The 25,020-nt window shown below is 44.0% G+C and overlaps 1 protein-coding gene and 1 long non-coding RNA gene across 4 annotated transcripts; one reads left to right on the forward strand and one right to left on the reverse strand.

Annotated features, from left to right (window-relative positions):
• Positions 1-3,596: 3,596 nt before the first annotated feature.
• Positions 3,597-5,391, reverse strand: LOC146428496 (uncharacterized). The gene is made up of 2 exons (XR_014855987.1): positions 4,675-5,391; positions 3,597-3,766 (listed from the first exon to the last, which is right to left on the reverse strand). It is a non-coding gene; the product is annotated as an uncharacterized LOC146428496 (long non-coding RNA).
• A 216-nt stretch (positions 5,392-5,607) lies between these two features.
• Positions 5,608-25,015, forward strand: SLC9A8 (solute carrier family 9 member A8). 3 transcript variants are annotated; one of them, XM_085078900.1, is made up of 16 exons: positions 5,608-5,725; positions 6,981-7,159; positions 7,479-7,559; positions 10,327-10,385; positions 12,876-12,959; positions 13,881-13,982; positions 14,784-14,818; positions 15,370-15,513; positions 16,777-16,915; positions 18,056-18,161; positions 18,317-18,433; positions 19,170-19,252; positions 20,365-20,476; positions 20,890-21,110; positions 22,168-22,314; positions 23,541-25,015. In XM_085078900.1, exons 1-16 carry the CDS (start codon positions 5,718-5,720, stop codon positions 23,670-23,672), a joined length of 1,749 nt encoding a protein of 582 aa, XP_084935026.1. In that variant the 5' UTR covers positions 5,608-5,717; the 3' UTR covers positions 23,673-25,015. The 3 variants fall into 3 exon arrangements, with proteins under 3 accessions (XP_084935026.1, XP_084935027.1, XP_084935028.1); XM_085078901.1 differs by lacking the exon at positions 5,608-5,725 and adding an exon at positions 6,677-6,898; XM_085078902.1 differs by lacking the exon at positions 5,608-5,725 and adding an exon at positions 6,677-6,880.
• Positions 25,016-25,020: the final 5 nt, after the last annotated feature.

Consider the following 25,020-nt stretch of genomic DNA (forward strand, 5'->3'; position numbering starts at 1 on the left):
TTCCAAAGGCTGATCCCCTTTGCATTTCAGGTGAATCACAACCTTTGGTGCCTGGCCACAGCAGCACTGGGCACTGGCTACAGCCACATGATGTGATTCCCGCTGTCACTGCTTCCTCCTGGATAAACTCCAGATTGAGCATGTCAAAACCAGACTAAACATGCAATGAAAAGCAAACAAATCAAGCATCCAATAGTTTCAAACAACAGATAACAAAACAACAGGAGAGACATTATCTGTTGAGAACTAGTGCCTGGAATTTGCCTATGTATTTATTTATGTTTATACGCCCAAGTGTGCATATATACATGTACCCAAGCATATGCCTACTGCACATAGCTAGAGAGCAAGAGAATAAAATGCTATATATGCTAAGGCACATTAAGAAGATGGAAAACCAAATATATACAGTGAAGGGTCTAAAACAATTTTTAGGATTTCATTGGTCAGCCTAAGAGAATCTTTCCCGTCTATCCCAAAGTAATAAAGCAAATTACACGCTGTTGCTTTCCCTGCCTTCTGAGTGGCAGCTGAACCTTTCTCTGTGTAATAAAGAAATGTCCTGAGTTTAATAACAAAGGTCATTCATCTGTCCTGTGAAAGTACCACCAGTTTTCTCTTTCTCAGTCTCAGACTGAGAGAGGGGAGTGGGAGGAGATGATCCACTTGCACAGAGGTTGGTCTCAGGCCAATGCAGCACTCACATCCCAGCCTGCCAAGATCTTCAGCAGCTGTAATGGGGCCAATCCTGGGTGATGCTAAAGTCCCCACAGGAAAGTCTTTGGTAAGCAATAACCACCCTGTGGGCACTGTGGTGCCATAGCCATAGGCATTCCCTCCTCACATGCAGCCCACAGATATGCCCATTTTAAGGCCACTGCTGATCTTTGTGTTCTTAATATTGCTGATTTTGTCTTTGAAAACACTGGCTCATTTTGGGTTTTGGCCTATACCATATTTCATGCCAGAATCAGCATCTGGCTTCAGATGAGTTTAGAGCTCAATCCCTCTCCATAACCCAGGAAATATTTTATCTTTACTGCGAATCCAAGCTCCAAAGGGAACTGATGTATTTAAACACTTGTAGGATAGTTCTACAGTAAATCTAGTTGAAGCACTTCTACCTTCCCTACCTGGCAGCCTCCTCCCACTGTTGCTGCACCCCACTGCAGAAGGAAGTTCAGCACTGTTTCAGAGAGCATTGACTCAAGGGTGACTTCAACCTGCCTGAGATCACCATGTTTCTAGATAATCTAAAAAGCAAACCCAGATGTCTTCAAGGCCAAAGACTGTCGTAAGAGCTGAATGAACTCCCTAGAGTAAATCTGGCATGCCCTTAGTCTTTAGATCTGACAGCCTCCACTCCTGGGCGCTCCTGAGGACACGGTCCTGGGCTGTAAATTGGCACCCTACCCTACATTTCCAGCACAAAGTTACAGCTGGTCACTAACTCATGTGTGCCTGCCCTCGGTGTTTTACATAGCTATCTATTTAGGCTGCTTTGCATAATTGAAGAATTAAAACTAAACACTATGTTACCTACAGCCACATCATCTTGGGCGAGCTTAAACAACTGTGAAATTCCTGGGATCTATTAAAAGCAACATTTAGTGCATGCATTAATCAACAGATGCTCAGTAGCTGTGCATCAGAAAACCACAAGTGAGACACAGCCTGAACAGCCTCCTGCCAAAATTATTACTTTCCTTTGTGACCAAGTCCTTGAAACACTGTGTGCACCGTGATGCTGGAGTGGTGCTTGGCTTGGTTACCTCGGTGGCATTAAGATGGACTTGTTCCCTCTCACTGACAACAACAGGTCAAACAAGCAGTGGTATTTCCTGCTGATGAGTCAGAGATGAGACATGAAAATCACCATCTCTTTGCACAGAACATTTGAGACATTATAATTTGATATCACCTGTGGTTACTTCACCCGCAGTGCGCTGTGCTGAGCATGTGTGCGGCAGCAGTACAGCTCGGTGGAAAGGAGAGTTCAGAGTAGCTGACCAACTGCTACGTGCTGGTTCCTGCAATTTCCTGTTCTCACGCAGTAGCCTGACCCAGTAGCCCTTGATGCCTCCAGCTGCTCTGATGCTCCCCCCTCCAACAAGGCTCCCTGGGACCCTTTTTCTCCATCTACCTGTTTCCCTTTTCCTGTTTTTTTTTTTCTTCCCTTCAGATCCTGGCCTTTGTGAGGTTCAGTCCTGGGTTTGTGTTTATGTTGTCAGGCCTCTACTTTCCTGGCTAAATCCTCCTCCCTTCCACGTCCCTTCCTGAATCTTTCCCATGGCTCTCCAAACGCATCTGTGGTTTCCCTCTGGCCAGAGCCAACATGCACAGTGAGGAGAAGGTCGGTCACATCCTGAAGAGTTACATCTGTACTCATCCCTTTTCTGCACCAGTCCCTCATGATTAAAAGCACATGACAGCTAAAGGGTCAGTAAAACAAAACAAGTGTGGAGCTTCCTGATCATGCCAGTGAAAAGATTTAAGGAACAAAAACAACCCGAAAAATGAAGCTGAGGCCAAGGCCAAAACCAAAAACCCCCAAACAAAACAAAAGCAAAGAAATAGCAAAGAGAAAGCAAACCAGTACAATTTCTGGCCTTCATTCTTAGGCCAGATGACCTAATCGTCATGCCAAACACAACTTGGGTGACTAGGAAAGAAAGGAAAGATTTTCTTTATTCTGCACCAGCCTGGTGCAGAACTGAACATTGCTCTGGTGACAATGGCAGGAGCCCATTGCCACTGGTGAAGATCACATGGACTCCAGCCATGCCCTTTTCCCCAGCCAACACAACTGCAGTGGCTCTGTGCCACATCCATTGGCTGATTGGATTTTAAACCACCAAGAATGGATGCAGCTACTCCTACCTCAGCTCAGTGTGGGCACAGCTATAAAGGAGGAGGAGCAGACACCTAGCATGGCTGTACAACAGAAGAGGCACCAGCCAAGAAGTGCAACAAAGGGACTTCCAGCTGTACAATGGGAAGAGTTCTTCACCCTGAGAATGGTGCAGCATGAGACAGGTCTCCCAGAGCAGCTCCATCCATGCTTCATCCTTGGAGTGGGGACATTCCATCCTTAGAGATTTTCAAAATTTCTCTGGACAAAACCCTGAGCAACCCCCTCTGACCTTGAAGCTGGATCTGCTGTGAGCAGAGGATGGACTGGAGGTCTCTAGAAGTGCTTTCAATGATATTTTTCTCTGACTTCTAGGAGGAGGGGACAAGGACCCTGCAAAGAGGACTGGGGAGCTTCTTCCTGTCCTGTGACCCAGAGCACGAGCTGTACCTCATGGAGGAGAGAGGCACACGGCCCCCACTGTCCTTCTCTGCCACAATCCCACTCGCTCTCCCTCAATCCCAGTCAATATAACTTCTTACTTTTTCACTGTGCTTCCCAGAAAAGCAAAGAAAAACTCCAAAAATATTATGAGCTAAAAACATGCAAGTTTGCAGAAGACTAATTTCTTCTTAGAAATGTTCTCAAGGGAAACATTAATGATTCACCTATTAGTGACCAGCTACTTCCAGCCATCCTTGGCAAACTCTGAATTTTAGTTTTTACAGAAAATATTAAGACAGTATTCACAAGGAAACTTCCTGTGTTTAATCAGCTTAAGTGCATCTCATTCTGGACCAAGTTTCATTATTTATGGATGAAGTGTTGTTCAAAATCTCTACTCCAGTATATCATGAAAACTGAGATCAAAAAGCAGAGGTGCCTGAGTTTCTGATGTGTTGGAGGCCTGCAGTCCTGCCATTTCCAAGTGGAGAAAGAAGTGCACATCACTCTGGGAATCAGTTTGCACCCCTTTGCAAAGTGCCAGTCTCATTTTTCACTGGTACCTGTGAACTCTGAGTCACCCCATGAGCTGTTCCTCAGCTGAAGCCATGCACCCTGTCCCAAATGCCACTGGGATGCAGAGAATGAGTTAAAGCAGATGGGGATTAGCAAACTGCAGATTGTCGGAAATTAGCCAGTGTGGAAAAAAACCTTGGTCATAACTGTGGTAAGACTATCATAAGTAGGTCACCACAAAACCACATTAGATGAGCAAAGGAGGTGTAGGTTCAGTCTGTCAACAGAAAACCAGACGTTCTCCAGCTCTGCCTTGCCAGTGCACAGAGAAAGACAGCTGCTGCCCAAGTCACTGGTTTTTAAAACTCATGCATGTTCATAGCTACTCAAGTAGCTTTCACTTTTACGTAAATGAATCACGAGTGCCAGTGTCTCTGCCATAAATCTGAAATTTCATTTGATTAAGTTCACAGCTGATATTTCAGAGGGCCTTTAAAACAATCTGAGGTATTCAAATCAATACGTGTGTTTGTACAACCTCCCTTTTCTTTACTGAGCAAGTCAAACCAGAAATGAACAGAAATGCATGTGATGCTGTTATACACTGTCCCATAGTCCCTGTCATCCCAGTGTCTCAGACTCACACAGACTGGATGGATGGATGGATGTCCTCAACTGGCTTTGTAAGCTGAAAGGTGCTAATTAGCCTCATTTTACAGGTAAGAATTGATGCACATTAGAGTTTAGAGACCCAACCCCAGCAGCAGCCTGGGTGGCCAGGAGGGTATTTGAATTTAGTCCAAATAAAACTGGTCTAAAGTTTATTTTAAGTAGCTGGTTAAAATTGTTAATTAATTACTCACTGATATTGTAATTCAAGTGCATTTTTGTGCTGGTTTTGAGGCTGTGGCCTTCTGATTGAGCTCAATGGGACTGTGATGTTTTGTTCTTGCTGTAAGGCCAGGCTGCGGCTGGGCAGTGGCAGCTATGGACCAGCTGTGCACTCGGCAAGGTCCGCTTAGCCCCTGGGAAAGGGTTATGGGAGCTGCAGGAGAACATGTCCAATTCGGAAAGTCAGGATCCATTTCCTGCTTTTAGGCACCACAGAGCAGGCCTGATGTGATGCTTCAGCACACTTGCGCCAGCATTACACTCGTGTCCAGAGCACACTGGGAAACTAGCCTGTGCCACTCTGGCCTCAGTGGCAGCTCTGAGGGACAAGGAGCGATGGCGGCTCTGGGAGCGATGGTGGCTCTGGGAGCGATGGCGGCTCTGGGCACAGGGAGCGATGGCGGCTCTGGGCTCTGGGAGCGATGGTGGCGCTGGGCACAGGGAGCGATGGCGGCTCTGGGCACAGGGAGCGATGGCGGCTCTGGGAGCGATGGTGGCTCTGGGCTCTGGGAGCGATGGCGGCTCTGGGAGCGATGGCGGCTCTGGGCACAGGGAGCGATGGCGGCTCTGGGCACAGGGAGCGATGGCGGCTCTGGGAGCGATGGCGGCTCTGGGAGCAATGGCGGCTCTGGGCACAGGGAGCGATGGCGGCTCTGGGAGCGATGGCGGCTCTGGGAGCGATGGCGGCTCTGGGAGCGATGGCGGCTCTGGGAGCGATGGTGGCTCTGGGCTCTGGGAGCGATGGTGGCTCTGGGCTCTGGGAGCGATGGCGGCTCTGAGGCTCTGAGGACGGCAAGCAGCGGCGGCGCTGCAGAGGCTGCCCCGGCGGCAGGGGGCGCCCCAAGCGCCGCCCCCTCACAGCACGGAGCAGTGACGTGCCGCAAGCGCTCTCGCCGTCACGTGACGCCCCGCTCGCGCGCCCGCCGTTCCGCACCGCCACAGAGCGGCCGGAAGTGGCCGGCAGAGCGCCGGAAGTGGCGGCGCGCGGGGCGCCGCGGGAGGTTCAGCCGGCAAGATGGCGGAGTGAGTGCGGAGCGGCGGGGGCTGCGGGGCACGAGCTGTGAGCGGTGCTGTGCTGTGAGCGGGGCTGTGAGCGGTGCGGTGCTGTGAGCGGTGCTGTGCTGTGAGCGGGGCTGTGCTGTGAGCGGGGCTGTGCTGTGAGCGGGGCTGTGAGCGGTGCTGTGAGCGGTGCGGTGCTGTGAGCGGTGCTGTGCTGTGAGCGGGGCTGTGAGCGGTGCTGTGAGCGGTGCGGTGCTGTGAGCGGTGCTGTGAGCGGTGCTGTGAGCGGGGCTGTGAGCGGGGCTGTGAGCGGGGCTGCGGGGCACGAGCTGTGAGCGGTGCGGTGCTGTGAGCGGTGCTGTGAGCGGTGCGGTGAGCGGTGCTGTGCTGTGAGCGGGGCTGTGAGCGGGGCTGTGAGCGGGGCTGTGAGCGGGGCTGTGAGCGGTGCGGTGCTGTGAGCGGTGCTGTGAGCGGTGCTGTGAGCGGGGCTGTGAGCGGTGCTGTGAGCGGTGCTGTGCTGTGAGCGGGGCTGTGAGCGGTGCTGTGAGCGGGGCTGTGCTGTGAGCGGGGCTGTGAGCGGTGCTGTGCTGTGAGCGGGGCTGTGAGCGGGGCTGTGCTGTGAGCGGGGCTGTGAGCGGTGCTGTGCTGTGAGCGGTGCTGTGAGCGGTGCTGTGAGCGGGGCTGTGAGCGGTGCTGTGAGCGGTGCTGTGCTGTGAGCGGGGCTGTGAGCGGTGCTGTGAGCGGGGCTGTGCTGTGAGCGGGGCTGTGAGCGGTGCTGTGCTGTGAGCGGGGCTGTGAGCGGGGCTGTGCTGTGAGCGGGGCTGTGAGCGGTGCTGTGCTGTGAGCGGTGCTGTGAGCGGTGCTGTGAGCGGGGCTGTGAGCGGTGCTGTGAGCGGTGCTGTGCTGTGAGCGGTGCTGTGCTGTGAGCGGTGCGGTGCTGTGAGCGGTCCGAGCGCTCCCGGAGCGCGGCAGATACCGTCCCGCAGTCCCTGCAAGGACCGAGGGCGCGTTTGTCACTCTGCACACGCTGCGCGGGCTGCTCATCGCTCGGTGTCAGACTTTGCTGCATCCCAGGCTGCAGTGTCTGAAGGAACTCAGCAGTAATCAGCTCCGTGAACTCCTAATCTAGTCAGAGACTGTTCCTAAAGAACGACCTGAACGATTTGGTCGCCGGTACAAGTTCAGTAGGATCTAGTGGTCGGTTGATGTGTACATATCTGCAGTAGGCTTTATCATGCTCTCCCGTCCAGTATAACCACATGTTATATTATCCTGACAGGTCTGCAAATGCCACCCATGAAGTCATCAATGCCACCCTCCACACTATGCTGGCTGCTACTACCAAGCTGGTGGCACCTACACCTCCCAAACCCATCCTTCCAGTTCAGACTGGAGTCCAGGCACAGCAAGAGGAGCAGTCTAGTGGCATGACGATTTTTTTTAGTCTTCTTGTTATAGGTGAATGTTGAACTGAAAGTCTCTTAATCTTTGTTAGTTGTGTTCTGTGTCTAAGGACATAGGCCAGCTCAAAATCACAGTGGTTTTATTTCTCCTCTGGTTCTCTCTGGGCAGTGGGATTTTGCACAGGCAGAGGGATTTAGAACGTTTATGGTGGTGGGAGCTACTGCTTAGACTGTGGTGCTTCTTGGTTTACTGCCAAAGTGAGGTCTAGTAAATCATTAGGAGAAGTTTGCTTGTGTATTTTAAAAATACTGCTTAAAAGTATATTTTATTATTTTCTAACACTTCTGAATCGCCTTTTTTTTCCCCTTCATAGCTATTTGCATCATATTGGTGCATTTACTGATAGAATACCGGCTTCATTTTTTACCAGAGAGCGTGGCTGTTGTTTCTTTAGGTGAGTAACCATGACATTCTTATGTTGGGTTTGTGTTAGTCCAGGCAATGTCAGTAGTCTGGACTGGAGGTAATGCTCTGTTGTGTGTTAGCCATCACTAGAAAGATGCAGCAAACAGGATGCAGTAAATAAAACAACTAGTTCATAGAGTTGAATTGATTGAAAAAATAACAAAATGAGCTTACATGCAGAGACTGGCCTGGGAAAATGACACCTATAGGGATGCCACTACCTGTGTACTTTGGCATCTTCCTCTAGTTTGCATCCTCAGGGTAGGACAAGATGTGCAGCTGATCATGAGGCTCTGGCCTTCCCTTTGAAGTGGTACACATGTTTATATTGGTGTTGGTAGAATTACGTCTGAGTGTGGAATTTAATGTAGGTGGGGACTGCATGTCCTGAAAACTTGCCTGGACTGCCAGATCCTTAAATATCCCAGCAGTACCATGACAAGGGCTCTTCCTATGGCTTGAACTATAGGAGTGCAGCAGAGGCACAGACATTCTCCTGCTTCTGTTTCTTGTTCTTGGCCTCTCAGCTGCAGGAGAAGGGCTTTAGCTGTTGGATTTAGCATTGGTGTGTCCTATGTTCCTGTAAGCTCCAACAAAGTCCTGTTCAAGAAACAGGGAAGCTTCTTAGTAGAGCTGTTGCTGCTACTCAGGGTGGGTCAGAAGGAGCAGTGCTGCATCTTTTGTGTTCTGTTTAGAGGCTGTGCAGGAACTTGCTCAGTTGGGTTTTGGGGTGAACCACAGCAAAGCAGCAGTTTGTCCCCTCAGTGAGGTGACATGCAATTCCTGTGAGTCAACAGGGTGTTATACCCAGGAACAGCCCAGCTAACAGATGTCCTTTGTCATTTCAGCCTTATTTGTTTAGTTTATAGATTCAGTCATATTTACTCTCAGCCCTGGTGACAGGACAGCACCTGTGTAATTGCTGGAGTTACCAGCTCAGTGCTGCTCAGTGACCCTCTGGTCCTGGCAATGCTCTCCACAGCTGCAAGAACACAGCTTGAGTTCCAAGTATCCAGTTTTGTCAGCAGTGCCAGAAATGAGGTGTGTCCTGTTTCGATTTGTAAATTAAGCAAATGTTCTCAGGAAGTTATTGAAGGCTAATAAAAGTGGCAGCAGAGAAGAGAGGTATGATTTTCACAAGTGGTTTTCCTGCCATTGTCTAAGCTGCTCGGAAGCTTCTGGTTTATGGTTTCTAGGGGGAGTGTCTCTCCTGGTGGACAGGGTGCGAGTGCATTCTCGGAGGCTGGATTTTGATCCTTATCCTTATAAGCTGCTGAAATTTTGTTGGTAAAAACAGTTGCCAGAAATGTTTTTTCTCTTTGATTTGTTACTCAGTTTTAACATGTTCTCAGGAACAATAAAGGTTGGTTGCAATAAGAAAATGCCTATAAATTTTCCAATAAACGAGGCGTAGATTAACTCTTACAGACTTGACCTTCCAGTTAGCCCCTTGACAAAACTGACCTGCCTGATTTAATAGAACCAGCTGATCAAAAACTGCATTCATTCATTTAGTAATAAAGGAAGAGTAGTTTGTAAATGTATGTGGCATGTGAGTGGCTCTATCTGCATTCTGTCCTTCAAGGAACAGCAGACCTTTGATGTTCCTTCATTAATGTTTTCCTCTTCCTTTCTGTAGAAACCATTTCATGGAACAATTATTTCTACCCTCTGGGACGGATGGCTTCACAGATTTTTGTATAAAAGAAGGCTTAGGCCTCATGGCTTTGTGTGTGTGACACATCCATCAGGAGTAATCCATGTGATTCTATTTGTAAGACTCTTTTGTTGGCTACAGCATGAGAGGAGGTCTCATGAGTTTCAGGAAAGCATACTTAAATGAGTCAGAGGAAAGTGTACTTCAAGCTGCTCAGACACTTTGTACCTTTCATTTGGAGTATTTGACTTCTATGTCCCAGTGTTTGAGTGTGAAGTCTCTGTTCTGTAAATAATAAAACACAACTATGCAGAGACACAGATCTGAAATCTGACTAAAGGCAAGTTCCCTATAACTACTTGAAAACAATTAATGACTGTTCATGTGTTATCTCTATGACTTCCAGAAGAAATCCTGTTACAGTTTTGCCTTCATGTTTGAAGGTGTTTAGGAGGAAAGAGTATGAGAACCTTTAACCACAGTTTGCAGCAGCGTGGATGAAACTATTTTATGTTCAAATTATTTCTACATGACTTAAACAATGTGTAATTCATTTGGAAAATAGTTCTGACAGGGTCTCCACCCTGATCAGGGTTTGTTGCCTTCTTCATTGCCAGCAAGTGATATGATTTCATTCAAACAAAATTCACTTCTGTGGAGAAGACTGATTTCATTTAAGCTGCTTTAACTGCAAATAGTATTGAAGTGACATGAGGCACAGATGCCTAACTCATAACTTCCTGATTCTTCACCAAGAAAGGTGGAATTTTATTTGGGTGCAGCTTAGATGAGAAGCGGTTTTGAGTGGTTAAGCCTGTTATCTTTCTGAACCAGTGAGCATTGCACTCTCAGTATGCCTGTTCGGAGTTGGGATATCCCAAGAGACAATCTGTTGTGCAGGAAAACTCTGGAATTATGTAACAAATTGGAAACTGGGTATTTGGGCATTAAACCCAAGACCACTCAGTGTTTTCATGGTTTAGGAATGAAAGACTTGCTGCACTATGTTGTGCCTTGTTTTCACTTCTAAAACTTGGAGAGCTGATGAACAGTGATGTGTTTTGTGGCTATTTCAGAATGTTTTCTCATTTTCTCCTAGGTATCCTTATGGGAGCTTTTATAAAAATCATAGAGGCTCAAAAGCTGGCCAACTGGAAGGTATAGTTGTAACAATTAATTTTTAGTTATAGAAAAATCCCTAAATCTCATTAAAAAGGCTTTGTAATACTTGATATTTTAGAGGGCAGGTCCTGGCAGAAGTTTCTCCAAGAGGTGAAGACTACAGTGAAGCAAGGATTTTGCCTTCTACCATTTATTCACATTATCAAAGCAATGAACTTCTCACTATTTCTGCTTTAATTAAAAATCTTGCAGTGTTAAACTGTGATTTTGTTTCATAGCTCCAAAAAGTTTATTAGGGTTAGATCAGTGTACTGATTGAAGTCACAGTGATTTGAATTGCCAGTTCTAAATAGGATTTCTATCAGTCAGCTGAAAATCTTGGTCTGAGTAGTGAATTTTAATCCTAGCTTGCAGTTTTATATATCTTGTCAGTTATTGCCCTAAAGGAAGATATTTTTCTGCTTTGTTGAAATACATGAAAATGCATAGATTTTCAGTCTGATGTAGCTTTTGAACTACATATTATACTTCTTTTTTTTGTCAACTAACTACAGTAGTTCTGTGTACACTCATTTAAACCATTACATAGCTCAACAGTCGTCTTGTGATACTTTGTTTTCACATATGAAGTCATTAGAAACAGTAGGGGCTGCAGGAGTTAGTGCTTTTTCATTCCTGATTTGTGTCAACTGGATTTGACTAAAAATTGAAAGTCAGTTAAATGGACACAACATCAGCATTTTAAAATTTCTCATTGATTAAATAAAATAATCTGAGTAAGATCATGTATGTAAGAAACAAAAAGAAAGCTTCATGCTCTGATCACAGCTGGCGAATTACATGGGGATTTTCTGGGAAGTGTTGGCCACATCTTGGGAGGCACTGGGGAGCTGTGGTTGCTTGTGTTATCAGCCAAGGTGAAAGGTCACAGATATCACAGCATTATTTGCTTATTTGAGTTACTTTCACTGTAATAAAGCTTAGGTTTTAACATAGGCTGTTGTAATTTTAGATATGAAATTTTGTAATCAATAATTATTTATGGACTTTATTGCATGGTTATAAATTATTCTAAATTTACTAGATACCTTTTGTTTCTCTGATAAGACAAAAAATAGAATATTTAACTGCAGGCTATATCCCTGTACAAAGCACATCTTGGATCATATCCCTGCCCTAAAAACTTTGTAATGTAATTTCTAGTGATCACGTCTTACTAAATGTTCATTCAAGTTCACCACTAAGACCTTGTGCTTGCTGGTGGTTATTGGCTAGCACATATAATCAGCTGATAATCAGTCCTCATCTTTTATTTTCCTCTGCTTCCATGCAGCACAAGTTCCTCTCCTTTGTTCTCACTTCCTTCTCCAGCTCTGGTTTCAGGGGCTTTTAAAAAGTGTCATTACTCCGATGTGTGGGGTTTTGTTCTGGTGCAGTTGCTGTGCTGACAGAACCAGGCAGTGTTAGCCATTGATTCACAGGATTGCGTGCACAATCACAGACTGGAGCATTTCAGTCTAAAGGATGAGTTTTGTTTTCTAAGCCCCCCAAATCCTTTAAGATGATTATCGCTGGTACAGGCAGGAACAAGACTTTAAAGAGATGAGTACCTCTGTTTTGAAAGCTGGTGTTTGAGCAGAACAGTCCATCAGCTGTTTAACCTGGATTTAAACAAGTTAATCGGTGCTTGCAGAGGTGACAAGCTGTGCTGTGTTCAGTGCTGGGGGGACCAGGAGGGAGAAAACAGGTGGATAAAGAGACTGGCCCACTCTGCTAGGATTCATTTGCCTTCTGTGCTTAGTCTGCCAGCAGTAAAAACAGGGTGCCAGGCTGGGGGTACAGCATGAGCAGCATTAGCCAGGGGATGAGATAAGTGACAAAGACTGAGGACACCAAAAAATAGCATCTTACTTCATGGTGGGTTCCATTTATATCACTGTGATGGCAAAAAGGAGCCATCAGAATAGTACCATTCAATTCAGGCAGAAATTACATTTGCTGAGAAGAATCCAGCCTCAGACCCCTCGTGTGGTGTGTCACCTGAACCTGGTCACCTGCTGGGACGTTGGGGTGATGATGTGATTTCCTCTTGTCAGGTGATGAGTTTTTCAGTGAAACCATGCTTGGTCCCAGTTAAGCTGTTCTGATCAAAGAGTGGCCAAGAGGTCACCGTTCCTTGGCAGTCCTTACAGATTACCAGAGTCTGAGATAAAGTGGGAATACTTTTTTGTGGAAACAAAGATTTTTCCTTTGCCATAAATAACCTGTTTTCTGTGCCACTTTTTTGGAGACAGTAATTTAAAAAAAGTAACTCCTAGATTTCTATCACTGGGTTGAAAAAGAACAATGGAAGTAGCAGCCCTGGAATAGTTTACTGTTCTTCAGTCTTCTGCTTTGTGATGAGAAGGGAAAAAGATTTTTCATTTTTTGAGACTATTTTAAATAGTTTTTCTTTCAGAAGATTTATTTATTGTTATTCCAATAATTATTATATCCCTGAAATTAGAATTAATTTCTGTTTTGCAGGAAGAAGAAATGTTTCGTCCAAATATGTTTTTTCTGCTTTTGCTTCCACCTATTATATTTGAATCTGGATATTCACTGCACAAGGTCAGTCCCTGCCAGACACTCATTTTGGATGTTGAAGTTTTGTTTGGAGCAGATTCTGCTTTTAGTTATCTTCATGAAGCTTAGGATAATTGCATTAAATTCCATTATATTAATCATTAGGGAACTGAGAGTGCAAAATTTAAGCCTTTTCAACCCAGAGTGCAGGGAATGCAGCTTGTTGCTGATAACTGAGTGCTGGCAAGGGGTGGGTGCAGCACAGACATGGTATTGCTTGGCTGGAGAGGTTCTTACCTCATCAGAGCTGAACAAGGGCTGCTGCAAAGGAGGAGAAATGGGAATGAGTAGGATGAGAAGTGGGAAAGGTGGGGTCACCCCACAGTTAAAGAAGAGGAAAATGTGTGCAAGGGTTCTGACCCCTTGCTGGGGGCTGTGTTTCCATGGGCATTTCTCACAGCACTCCCTGTGTGCAGCCCTTCTGCTTGAGCTGTGCTGCAGGACGCAGGGGAGCAGTGGCCATGGGGACACCAGGAATTGGTACCAACACTGGAGATCTTTTTGTACAAAACCATGAGGAAGGGACTAGCAGCTAGGAAGTGTATGAGCATTTTTCACATGCCCTGTGTCCAGCAGAGGGATTAACTTAGGCTTTTGTCGGGGGCTGGAATATATCAGAGTGCTGGTGAATATCCAGTTGTTTGCCTGAGGATTGGGTTGTTGTTATAGTGCCAAACTGGGAATCAGTCCTGGGAATCATAGGGAAATGCTGTTGTCCTCAAGAGAGCAGCAGTGTCTTTAGGCAGGTGCTGTGGATATGTGTCCTGGAGTACTTGGAACCAAACTAATGAGCCTTTATAATTGGAAATCCAGTTGTGAATTAGAATCTAATTAAATGCAAACCCAAACATGAGTTTTCCCTCAGGTAATTTTTAGTAATTTACTTATTTTATTTCCCTGTTCCAGGGTAATTTTTTTCAGAACATTGGCTCCATCATTCTGTTCTCAGTATTTGGAACTGCAATATCAGCTTTCATTGTGGGTGGAGGAATCTATTTCCTGGGCCGGGTGAGACTTACTGCTTTGAAGCACTTGAGTTTATCTGGCTTGTTACTTGAAAGTCCAATTTTCAAGAGCAGACAAATACAGTGAAAGTGAATTCCTGGGTCACAAAGTCCAGTTCTCTGCTCTCACAAAGGCAGTGTTATACAACCCCTTCCATAGATATTGCTGGAGAGGCCGTTGAACCTCCTTCCCTGGAAATACTCAAAAGCTGTCTGGACATGATCCTGGGTAATGTGTTCCAGGGGACCTGTGGAGCAGGGAGGTTGGAGTGGGTGACCTCAGTGGTTCCTTCCAACCTGAGCCACTCTGGGACACAACATGTTCCATGGGAAAAGCAATTAAGACTTGAGTTTTACTTTTTTTGTAACTTCCTGTTGGAAGGCTGTTCTAAAACCTGTGTTCTCTAGAGCTGTTTTATACTCAACAATATTAAATTTATTTGTTCTTCTCTCAGTTTTTGGGTTTTTTTTCATTCTGTGGTTTGGTGTTTCCCATTGATTACATATAGACACAGAAAACTATCTTTTCTCTCAGACTTCATTCTTGTAGGTCCAGCATTCTATAATTTCCTCCTTGCCACTCATATTTTTCTTCCTTGGAATGTCTTAGTTACTCTACTCACCTGACTCTGTTCCTGCTCTTGGGTGACCAGAATTGTAGCAGTAGATCACAGTGTTAAACTGGGTAACATCACTACTGCAATTTTTTTCTTAATAATGAACTTGGAAATTGATGAATAGTTTTGTTTTTAAGAACAATAGAACACCACAGTTGATTGTGATTATGTTCTACCTATTCTTTCAGGCTGATGTAATTTATAAGCTCAACATGACAGACAGGTAAGCTTTTGGGGAAATGAAGCTTTCTTCAGGATACCTGTAGGTGGGAAATGCACTGCAGGTGGCCACCTCTTTTGGTTAGTGTTTAGATTGCTGAGATTCAATGTTGTGTATGAAACTAAGAAATAGATGGAACACTTCTATTTGTTACACCCTTATTTCCAAATACTATTGTATTGTATTCCATTCTATTGTATTCTAGTCTATTCTGTTCTGTGCTCAGCGATTTCTCTGCACAGATGCTGGGTATTTTAACCAACCTTTAAGATTTGTAAACTTTGATTAGTTGGTGTTATTAATGTATGTGATAAGGGTATAACTTCCTTGTCCAAATCGTCTCTTAAAAGACAGAATAAGTTTTTCAGTATCAATAATGTAGATTTTTTCAAGAACTTGGCAGAGGGTCCAGTTCTTAGGAAGGGAAAGAGAGCACAACTTATCACTGTATAGAAACTGTAACACAAATGGTCTTTGTTACTGTTGTTCATACAAGTTACTAGGTAGATATTTTTCTTTCATCTAGTTTCCTCTTTTGTTTTGTGTTCTCCCAGTTTTGCATTCGGCTCTTTAATATCTGCAGTTGATCCTGTGGCTACTATTGCCATTTTCAATGCCCTTAATGTGGATCCTGTGCTTAACATGTTGGTTTTTGGAGAAAGTATTCTCAACGATGCAGTCTCAATTGTCCTGACCAAGTAAGTGCACTGGAGCCACATATGTTTATGGAAACAATAACCACATTGTTTTCTGTTGGTTTTTCAGGTACACAGTAATTCTTCCATCTTCATTTGGAACAAATCATGTATTTGTGCTGTAAAGCTGAATTTTGTGTGGTCCTTCTGTGTAAAAAGCAATCCATAATGTGAACTGCCTAGGCAGACAACAGTAAATGGTTGCCTTATTACCTCTACCTCAGTGCCTTACCTCATTGACCCTAGATAATTGATTTTTAAAAATTCCATTCATTTATCAGCTCTTCTTCCATCTGAGGGTCCCGACAACAGGAGCCCCACATGTTGCCTGTCAGGCTTGGCACAGAAATTTTCACCTGCTGAAGAGCAGCTCAGTCTCCATGTCATTGGCTTAAGCCCAGAGTGCCACTGCAGTGAGGGGGGAATACACCAAAATCCATGCAATGGGGTTATGTTTATGTTGGGGCTACCGCAGGAAAGAGGAACATCCAGTGTCCTTATCTCTTGCCCATGATAATTCTTTGGGGCTGAAAGAGTTAAAAATGGATAGATATATCTTCATGTTATTGCTGAAGCCAATAGATGTGACTGTGAATGTATAGAAGGAGCAGCTGTACCAGGCAGGTAGTGAAGTCAGAGTAATTTTCCAATGAACTGATTGCTTTTACTACAGTTGTGGTGCTTGTTGAGAAGACCCTGAAGGCTAAAAGCAGTCAAAAGGAATACTAGTTAGAATCTGTGTGTTTGTTGCACAGAATTTCCGTGAAATACATTCCTGAAATTCAAAGAGGTTTCTCTGCCTTCCTCCCAAGAGCTGGTTTTTCTTTCCTTCAGTGACCTTATTGTCTCTCATCCACACCTAAATATTTGATGAGAGTTCTTCCTGTTGATTTGTTCTTCTCGGAAGATCACATGAGTTTTTTACCACTGTAAAATGTGTTTTCTTTTCCTTTTCAAAGTTTGCACATTGTTTTGAAATACTGGGCATCACCATAGCCTATTTACGCCATTCTGGGATTCTTCAGAGGAGCAATGCTGGATTTCTAGCAGAATTAGGTTTCCCTTTGGGGATTACACTAAGGCTTGATTTAACGTCTTTTGACATTCCTCTTGTTATATATATCACAGTAAAAGCCTTTTAAGAGTGGTAGCAACAAAGAAATGGGAGTCTTTTTTGTTGTTGTTCTCAAAAGATGTTTGATATTTTTGGATCCAGGCTTAGAAGGTATAACCATTTCTTTTTGTTTCTCTTTTAATTGTAACTAGCACAGCAGAAGGTTTGACAAGGGAAAATATGTCAGATGTAAGTGGATGGCAAACATTTCTACAGGCACTGGGATACTTTCTCAAGATGTTCTTTGGCTCTGCAGCACTTGGCACACTTACTGGTCTTATTTCTGCATTAATATCCTTTTTTAATTTTGGTGTTATATATGTATACATTGGTAAACTTCAACATTCTAATAGTATTTTTCTTTCCATCTTTTCCAGCATTTCTTAGAGGATATTTCTTATTAGACATTATTTTGTTTTTATGTTAATGTGCATGGATGTGTATTAAAAGTGGCATTAAATTTTTATGAACATAATTAAGGTCTGAAATGTTGTATAATAGCTTATGTGCATTGGAGTGTTATAAGATATGGTAATTGTTTTGTAAATTCAAAATATATTAATTCCATTTCAATACCAATCCATTTTAACAAGCATATGGCTTCTTTTTTACATGCATAAAACAGTTAATTAAAAAGAAAAAAAGCTGCTTTTCCCGAGGGCCTTTGAGTCAGCCCAGCTCATTTGTCCCTATGGATCGTGTGCAGGCAGCTGAATGCAGACACTGTTCTGTTTGGATTTACCCTGGGTTATATTTTGCCTCTTCCACTTCCATGACTTGGTTGCTAAACAACCCAGAAGCTCCTGTGCTGAAATCAGGAAGGCTGTTTGCTGTAGCCCAGACACCTTTGTTACTTTCTGGGCTTGTTTAATGTTAGCACTGACTTCACTGTATGTGGTCTGGGCTGTACAGCAGTTATTCATGTCAGCTGAGGCCCACTGGCAAACACTTTGCTTGTAAACAACAAGAATAGAATGTTTGATTAAATATAGTCATATTTTCCCTCTTGGTTCATCAGCCTAATTCATCAGACTTTTAAATTATTCCATACATCACAACAAAAGAGGGAGACAGATATTCAACACTTCTTTGAGTCATATCTAAATTATATTGTCAAAGAGAAAAGCAGCTTATTTGCTCTTTATGGTTACTTGTGCCTTGAAAGGATTTCATTTACCTGTTGTTATCAGTATTGTAGAGGCACATCAGGAACAGATCTTTGTCTTCAGCTATAGATTAAAGATTCTAATCTAAAGATTAGAAATTACTAATCTTTTCATACTTGACTTGAAGGCCAATGTGTAGATTTTATGGCTATTCAGTAGAGAAGTACATTAAGCGTAATCATTATTTTGTACTGGAATGAACATATCAAAATATTTATTTGATTAATTTTTTGATTTACTTTTTCCATAACGTTTCCATGTGTACGTACTAAAGCACATTGATTTAAGGAAGACACCTTCCCTAGAATTTGGGATGATGATTATCTTTGCTTACCTCCCTTATGGACTTGCAGAAGGAATCTCACTCTCAGGTAAATGACAAAATGAGTTTTGACCACACTGTTTAATATATTAAAACATATACATTGCTGTAAAAAAAGTTTTGCCTTGTGAGAAGATTATTCTGGAGGGTCTCAGCAGTAAATCCTTGCAGAGTCTTGTGTTGATGCCACATTCTTGCCCACAGGTATCATGGCAATCCTGTTCTCTGGCATCGTGATGTCTCACTACACACACCACAACCTGTCCCCAGTGACACAGATCCTGATGCAGCAGACACTCAGAACTGTTGCTTTTATGTGTGGTAGGTGCTGCCTGCTATTAAATCTAGTATTAATAGTTTAAAATTTCATTTGCATGGAACAGTGATGCTGTTGGGAGCAGCAGAGGTGGGAATTTGCCTCCAGGCATTTGTGTGTCAGTGGTGCTTGTCTTTAAGAGAATCCCAGAGAGTGGAGGCTGGAAGGCACTCAAAAGTCACCTTTCCTGCCACACTGGATAAAACATGCAGAAAATCTCTCTCTCCCATCCTGCAAGCTCCTGCTAAGATTTGCCATGAGATTGATGACCAAATAGAGATCTCTGACTCATGTATTCCTCTGATCTGTTTTTAGTTCTAGGAGATGGGGGTTGTGTGGTATTTTTTTTTTTTAATGGTTTTGTATATTAAAAGCTGCTTGCAAAAAGTAGCTTCACATATGGAGAAGTTTTTGGAAGTAGTGATACAAGCAGCTCAGAGTCTTAGAGCCTTTCCAGTTCCTTTTCCAACCCAAACCTTTGAAGAAATTACAAGTTCCTGTATTACATACATGTCCCTGATTGCTGGGGGTTGCTATGAATGAACTCTGTGTTGTTTGCAGGAGGATGCAGCATGATCAGGGAGTGGCTTTGCTGCAAACTGAACTTAACCCCTGAGCATCAGCAGCTCTCCAGGGTTTGGTTAGGAAGTCCCATTTTATGTACTGTATGTAGTAATTGATAATAGGAGTATAAAAGGTTTTCTAGAATTGTTTATTTAAGATGTGATTTCTCTTTTTCAGAAACGTGTGTTTTTGCATTTCTTGGCCTGTCAATTTTTAGTTTTCCTCACAAGTTTGAAATGTCCTTTGTCATCTGGTGCATAGTAGGTATTTACTTTCTTCCATACCACTCCTTTCCTACTTCTTTGTCTTTACCTATTGCAGTGTAGCTTAATGTAGTGATACAGTGAATACGTTTCACTCAGGGGTTCCTACATCTTCTGCCATTGCAATTGTTTAATATCAGCATGAAAAATATGTTCCCTTTTGCAGAGTCCAGCGAGGGCAATGTGGATCCATTTCCAGTTGTGTACAGCAATGTACCCTGGCCCATTTAGTGCATGGTTCAAGGGAAGAATTGTTATCTACAACTTCCAGATAGGGATATCAGCACGGGGAACTGCTCTCTCTGCATTACACCCAACTTCCCTATCTAATATATATCTAAGGTGTGACACTTCCTTCTGTGTAGCATTGCCCTCTCAGGCATAATGCAAATTGTGTAATTTTGGGGTGATTCATAAAGGAAAACAGCACAGCCCTTCAAGGATCCTGCTGACTAATTCTAGGATATTTACCTTATCAAGGTCTGTTTGTAGTGGAGCTTAAAAACAATGCTCTGAGAAAACCTTGCCTTTTTCTGAGTTAAAGTTTTCACTGTGTCTGTTAATTGTTTGCCATTAAATCAATAGTACCCTTTTTTCCTTTTCCTCTCTCAAAGTGTTGCTTCAGTGTGGGCTGTGTTTTATAGCCATACCCAGGGAAGTGTTGAGAAACAGGCTGACGTGCTGTTTGTTTGGCTTCTGGCCTTTCTGAGCAACTGCACCACAGGGAGACAATAGAAATACCTTATTGCCTCTTGGCTGCCAAGGGAATGATTAAAGGACCTGAACTGACTGAACTGAGCAGCACTTTTATCCAAAGTAATTCTTGGTCTCCCTGGAATGCCTCCTGGGTTCCATTTATTTATTATAAGTAAAACAGCCTGGTCTCCATCACTGACAAGTCTGATTTAGTTTCAGTTAAGCAGACAAAATGTTTCAAGAGTAAAATTCCACAATGCCCTGTGCTGAAGAGTTTCTCTCTGTTCATTGAACAGCACACCTGCCTGTGTGCAAAAAGAGCATATTCACCTTCCCCTGTAAAACCAGTTGCAACTGGGACCTCATGCCTTTAACATATCAAATGGTCTTTTGCTTTTATTTCTGTTTTTCAGGTACTGGTTCTGTTTGGCAGAGCAGTGAATATTTTTCCGCTTTCCTACCTACTCAACTTTTTCCGTGATCATAAAATCACCCCCAAAATGATGTTTATCATGTGGTTTAGTGGTAAGTTGAAGCTCAAAATACTGAGAACCAGAAAAAAAGTTTTATCTTTTCCATTGTGTGGCTGTCTCTAGGAGGAACTGGTTTTTCACTGGTTAAGTAAACTCAGCTGAACATTTGCACTATTCTGAAACCGAAGTGCAACAGAAATGTCCTCTTTCCCCTTTGTGCTGGAGGACTTTGCACTGGTGAGCTGCACGAAAGCTTTCCTGCATTGAGGCTGCTTGTCTCTTCAGGCCTAACAGCTTCACCGTTTGAACCACAGTATCTGAAGTCTCAGACTTGTTTTAGGGTGTGATAGATAATGGACATGCCATAGGATTGTAAAAAACCTCTTGAAGGTGGAGAATTGCAGTTGAGTTCTGTGGTGTGGCTGTTGCTGGTCTCTCCCCTGATGCACTGTTCTCTCCCCCAAGGATTAAGGGGTGCCATTCCCTATGCCCTCAGCCTCCACTTGGGCTTGGAGCCCATCGAGAAGCGGCAGCTCATCGGCACCACGACCATCATCATTGTGCTCTTCACCATCCTGCTGCTGGGAGGAGGAACCATGCCCCTCATCAGGCTTGTGGACATCGAGGACTCCAAGCCACGCAAGAGGAACAAGAAGGATGTTAATCTTAGCAAGACAGAGAAGATGGTTTGTCTGGGGTTTTTGTACAGAGGATCGCTGGGGTGGTGTGGTTTGTTTTTTTTTTCCAGTTCAAACATTTTTCAGAACTAGTACATAATTTTTTACTAAAAAGTAGGATGAAGGCGGAAAAAGCCAAGGAATATAATTTTAAAATATCCCAAAGACAGAGTTTGGTTGGTGTTTTCACAAAGTAACTGTTTGGACAAGGGGAGGAGAAATAGTCTCTTAATTCAATCCAATTATAAATTGATCTGTATAAATTACAGTAACCCCTGTAAAAGCATAAAGCAGCTGATAGTGGATTGAGTCATATACAGAGAGAAAGTGGTACAGTGTGAGACAGAAGTTAATCATGAAAGGCAGATAGAAATTATTTTGAAAAAGGCCATGAGAAAGTGGTAACAACAGCCCCCCTCTGACTGGACTTTATTTTAAAGCAATTTCTAGCAGAGCAAGAGAACTGACAAAATCAACAGCCAGTCTAGAACCTCTTGTGCAAAAGACTGGAGAATATAAAGTATCACAGGACAGTTTTTGCCTGTTTTTCCCTAACCCATTGAAGAGTATATGCAGGGTATTGTTCTGCAGGATCTTAAGAACATTTTCTCTTTGCATGAGGTTGATTGTTGTCTCCAGAATTACCTTGCACTGTCAGCACAAGGAAGTGCAGGAGGAATGCAGGGACAGGGTGTGTTCCACACAGTTTGTGTTCAGTGGGACAATGACAGCCGTGATGCTTGCTGGGTGAAAGCATTGTCCAGCTCACAAGAGAAAACCTGCATTGTGGAAACCTGTTCTCAGCAATAGTGACAGTACAAAACATGGAACATTTGAGGGTTTTTCCCTTTCAGCATGGAAAGAGAAGCTAAGTGGCTCTGGGATTCAATGGCTGAACAGACTGATACAGCCCTAAGCCCTGAGAGGCTGGAATGGGGATCATTTCCATATTGTTCCAGCATGGGAACTGGTTGTGATAAGGGAGACCACAGAGCAGGGGCTGAAGCACGGTGGAGGGATGACTGCCACTTCTCTTGGGTTATTCCTATATTTGTGATTTTTCTAGGGCAACACTATAGAATCTGAGCATTTATCAGAGCTCACAGAGGAGGAATATGAAGCCCAGTACATAAAACGCCAGAACCTCAAAGGGTTTATGCGGCTTGATGTCGAGTATTTGAATCCTTTCTTCACCAGAAGACTCACACAAGAAGTAAGTGTTTCTCATTTTCTTGGAGAAGATAAGCTGGTCGAGTTGGTTGTTGCCCCTCAGTACCACAAAGGGCTCAGTGTGCAGCCACACAACTTGAGTAGGGCCAGTGGGACATCTGTGTATTGCTCATGCATAGAGAGAACAGCTGTAATGAACAGCTGCTCTGGAAAAGTGCAGGTTGGATTAAATGAGCATCTCAGAACTACCCCAGTTAAACTTGGTTATGGATTTGTTGAACTCGCCTTTAATTGTGCAGAGAGCCAGGAAGGGCATCAGGAGTCACTGGCTGCTGCTGCTCCTGCTAGAAAAGCTGCTGCTACTCGGGCAGAGTTTTTAAAGTGCTGTCACACAGAGTTCGTGTCTCTTACTGTCAATGTCCTGTGACTTCTGGAGCTGTGATGTTACTGCAAAGTGCAGGTTCTGTGTTGGAAATAGGCACCAGCATTGCACCCTTCAGACTGCTTCACTGGGTACCAAGGCTCTGAGGCTCTAAATGCAAAACAGCACCCAGCTGAATGTGTGATGTAACACTGAGTGGCTCCAGGTTGTAAATACTGTGCCTTTTTCACTCCCATGCTTCAGAAGTATGAGGCTCCTTAGCCACAGAATTCACTGTTTTTCCAATTTCCCATGGAAGCCTTTTTGCTGTTGAGTTTATAATTTTGTGTAAATGCACATTCTATCTTCCTAGCCTGCTCAAAAGTACTGTTTTTCCTCTTGTTTTGTACTTTCCAAAAACACCCTTTCAGCACTTTCCTACAAAAACGAATTTATTGCTAAACCAAAAAGGAGTCAAGAGACCAAAGTAAGCATCTGATTTGCAGTTGGTAGCCAAAAGCACAGGCTGCCATCCAGATTGCAACCAAAGGCTGGAAAAAAAAGCGTGTGAATCACCATAGCAGGCCACAAACTTCCCAGTGTCCCTGGGAACTCGAGGAGAGTCAGAGCCAGGCCCTCCAGACAGCATTAGCATTGTTGAAACACACAGAGCAGGACTGTCTAGAGAACACACGTAAAATACCTATCATCAAAACTGTCATCTGTAGCACTAATTACTGACTGAGCACTTGAGAAATATTTTCTGGTGTGAAACAGAGCGGCTTTGCTTGCTCAGAGACCAGAAGTAGATGATTTCCTATGAAATATGTCCAGCTGTGATGCTGTTTTGCCCAGCCCAGAGGGGTGTTGCAGCAAGTGACAGAGTGCTGTGGTTTGCCTTTGGCCAGGACCTGCACGATGGGCGCATCCAGATGAAGACCCTGACCAACAAGTGGTACGAGGAGGTGCGCCAGGGCCCCTCGGGCTCCGAGGATGACGAGCAGGAGCTGCTGCAGCAGAGCGGGGCAGGAGCACGCTGAGCTCCCACCGGGGCCTCACCGAGGGGCCAGAGAGCCAGGGCTCAATTTCACATTTCAGACATGTCTCGTGCTCCTTGCTTAGGTAAAGCCCACAGCTCTGCTGTTCCTGTTCAGGGAGGGAAACCCACAGGGGTCAGATGTTGGATGGCCTGAAGGAAGAACCTTTTGTTCAGACTTCACTACATAGCAAATTCCATGCAGCCTGTTGAAAAGCAGAACCACCTGCCATGAAATGATGACATTGTTTGATGGGGGAAGAGCTTCTTCCCATCCCAAAACCTGCTGCGACCACACACTGCAGTACAGGGCCCTTGTGTGGCTCTGCAAAACAGAATGAATTGCACTTTACCTTTTATATATATATATAAAAGAATATATTCATTCACAGCATGAAGAGTCTTGACAGTTTATACTGTGAATTATTTCAGCACTAGTAAGGGAATCGGACTGGAAGAAACCTATATTTTATGGGATTTGCACATTTTGAACCCAGAAAAGATGCTTGACAAAAGCAGATGTTGCACATACAGGGAATCAGCTCTGAAAATGTAGGTTTGTGACTTAAGAAATTCTTGATTTCTATTCTATGGGATTTTTTTGGTTTTATACTAAGAGATCTACTCCACAGTACTGATTATAGCATGGTTTTGGGGAAGTGGGGGCCTGTGACAGCACAGAACTACATTAGAAATTGTAGTTTCTTTTCTTTGGCTAAAGCCAGTTGCAGTTGGGTTTCTGTAATTGGCAGTGGCTCCTTGCTGGCACTTTTGCTTCAAATCTTAGAAAAGAGCAGCTTTTGTTTTGCCTAATTCATCAAGTGTCCCTAACACTCCAGAATTCACCAGTGGAATTTTTTAGCTTCAGTGGAAGCAAAAGCAGCATGTACCTGAGGAAGAACAGCCTACAAAATCTAATCCAGGTACAGAAAGATTAATATTGCACGTGGCTGAAGCAGCCTCTGCTGGGAAGTGCCAAACAGCTTCCATTAAGCTGTCCCATTTTTCCTTTCTGCTTACACAGTTTCAGAATCTGTGGTATCGCTGCATTTGTTCTCCATGGCTGTGTTTGCTCAGTGTTGCCAACACCTGAACACGTGTTTGTTGCACATTTGCCATGGTGACGCATGCAGCAGTTTGCTCTCACTGCCAAATTCCTCCTTGGTCATTTGCATATCCACTGTCAGGATTTGAATTACAGTTCAGCACCCAAATCTGACATGCAAATGCACGTTTGTTTCTGAAGGTGTGAGACTTAGTTTTGGTCTGGTTTTGCTACTGAGTTTTTTAATCCACTGCTTACCTACTGAGAGAATAAAAGTTCAAGAATGTATTTAGAATCCTGAACCTGT

Source organism: Lichenostomus cassidix, chromosome 20 (genome assembly GCF_008360975.1).
Source record: "Lichenostomus cassidix isolate B80296 chromosome 20, HeHo_3.0, whole genome shotgun sequence".
NCBI lineage: Eukaryota > Metazoa > Chordata > Aves > Passeriformes > Meliphagidae > Lichenostomus > Lichenostomus cassidix.

What these genes read in the sequence shown, in the direction of transcription:
- SLC9A8 (XM_085078900.1), top strand. An exon ending in GTTTATCATGTGGTTTAGTG is followed by an intron (nt 20,477 to 20,889) that starts GTAAGTTGAAGC and finishes CTCTCCCCCAAG; the next exon opens with GATTAAGGGGTGCCATTCCC. An exon ending in CCAGAAGACTCACACAAGAA is followed by an intron (nt 22,315 to 23,540) that starts GTAAGTGTTTCT and finishes GCCTTTGGCCAG; the next exon opens with GACCTGCACGATGGGCGCAT.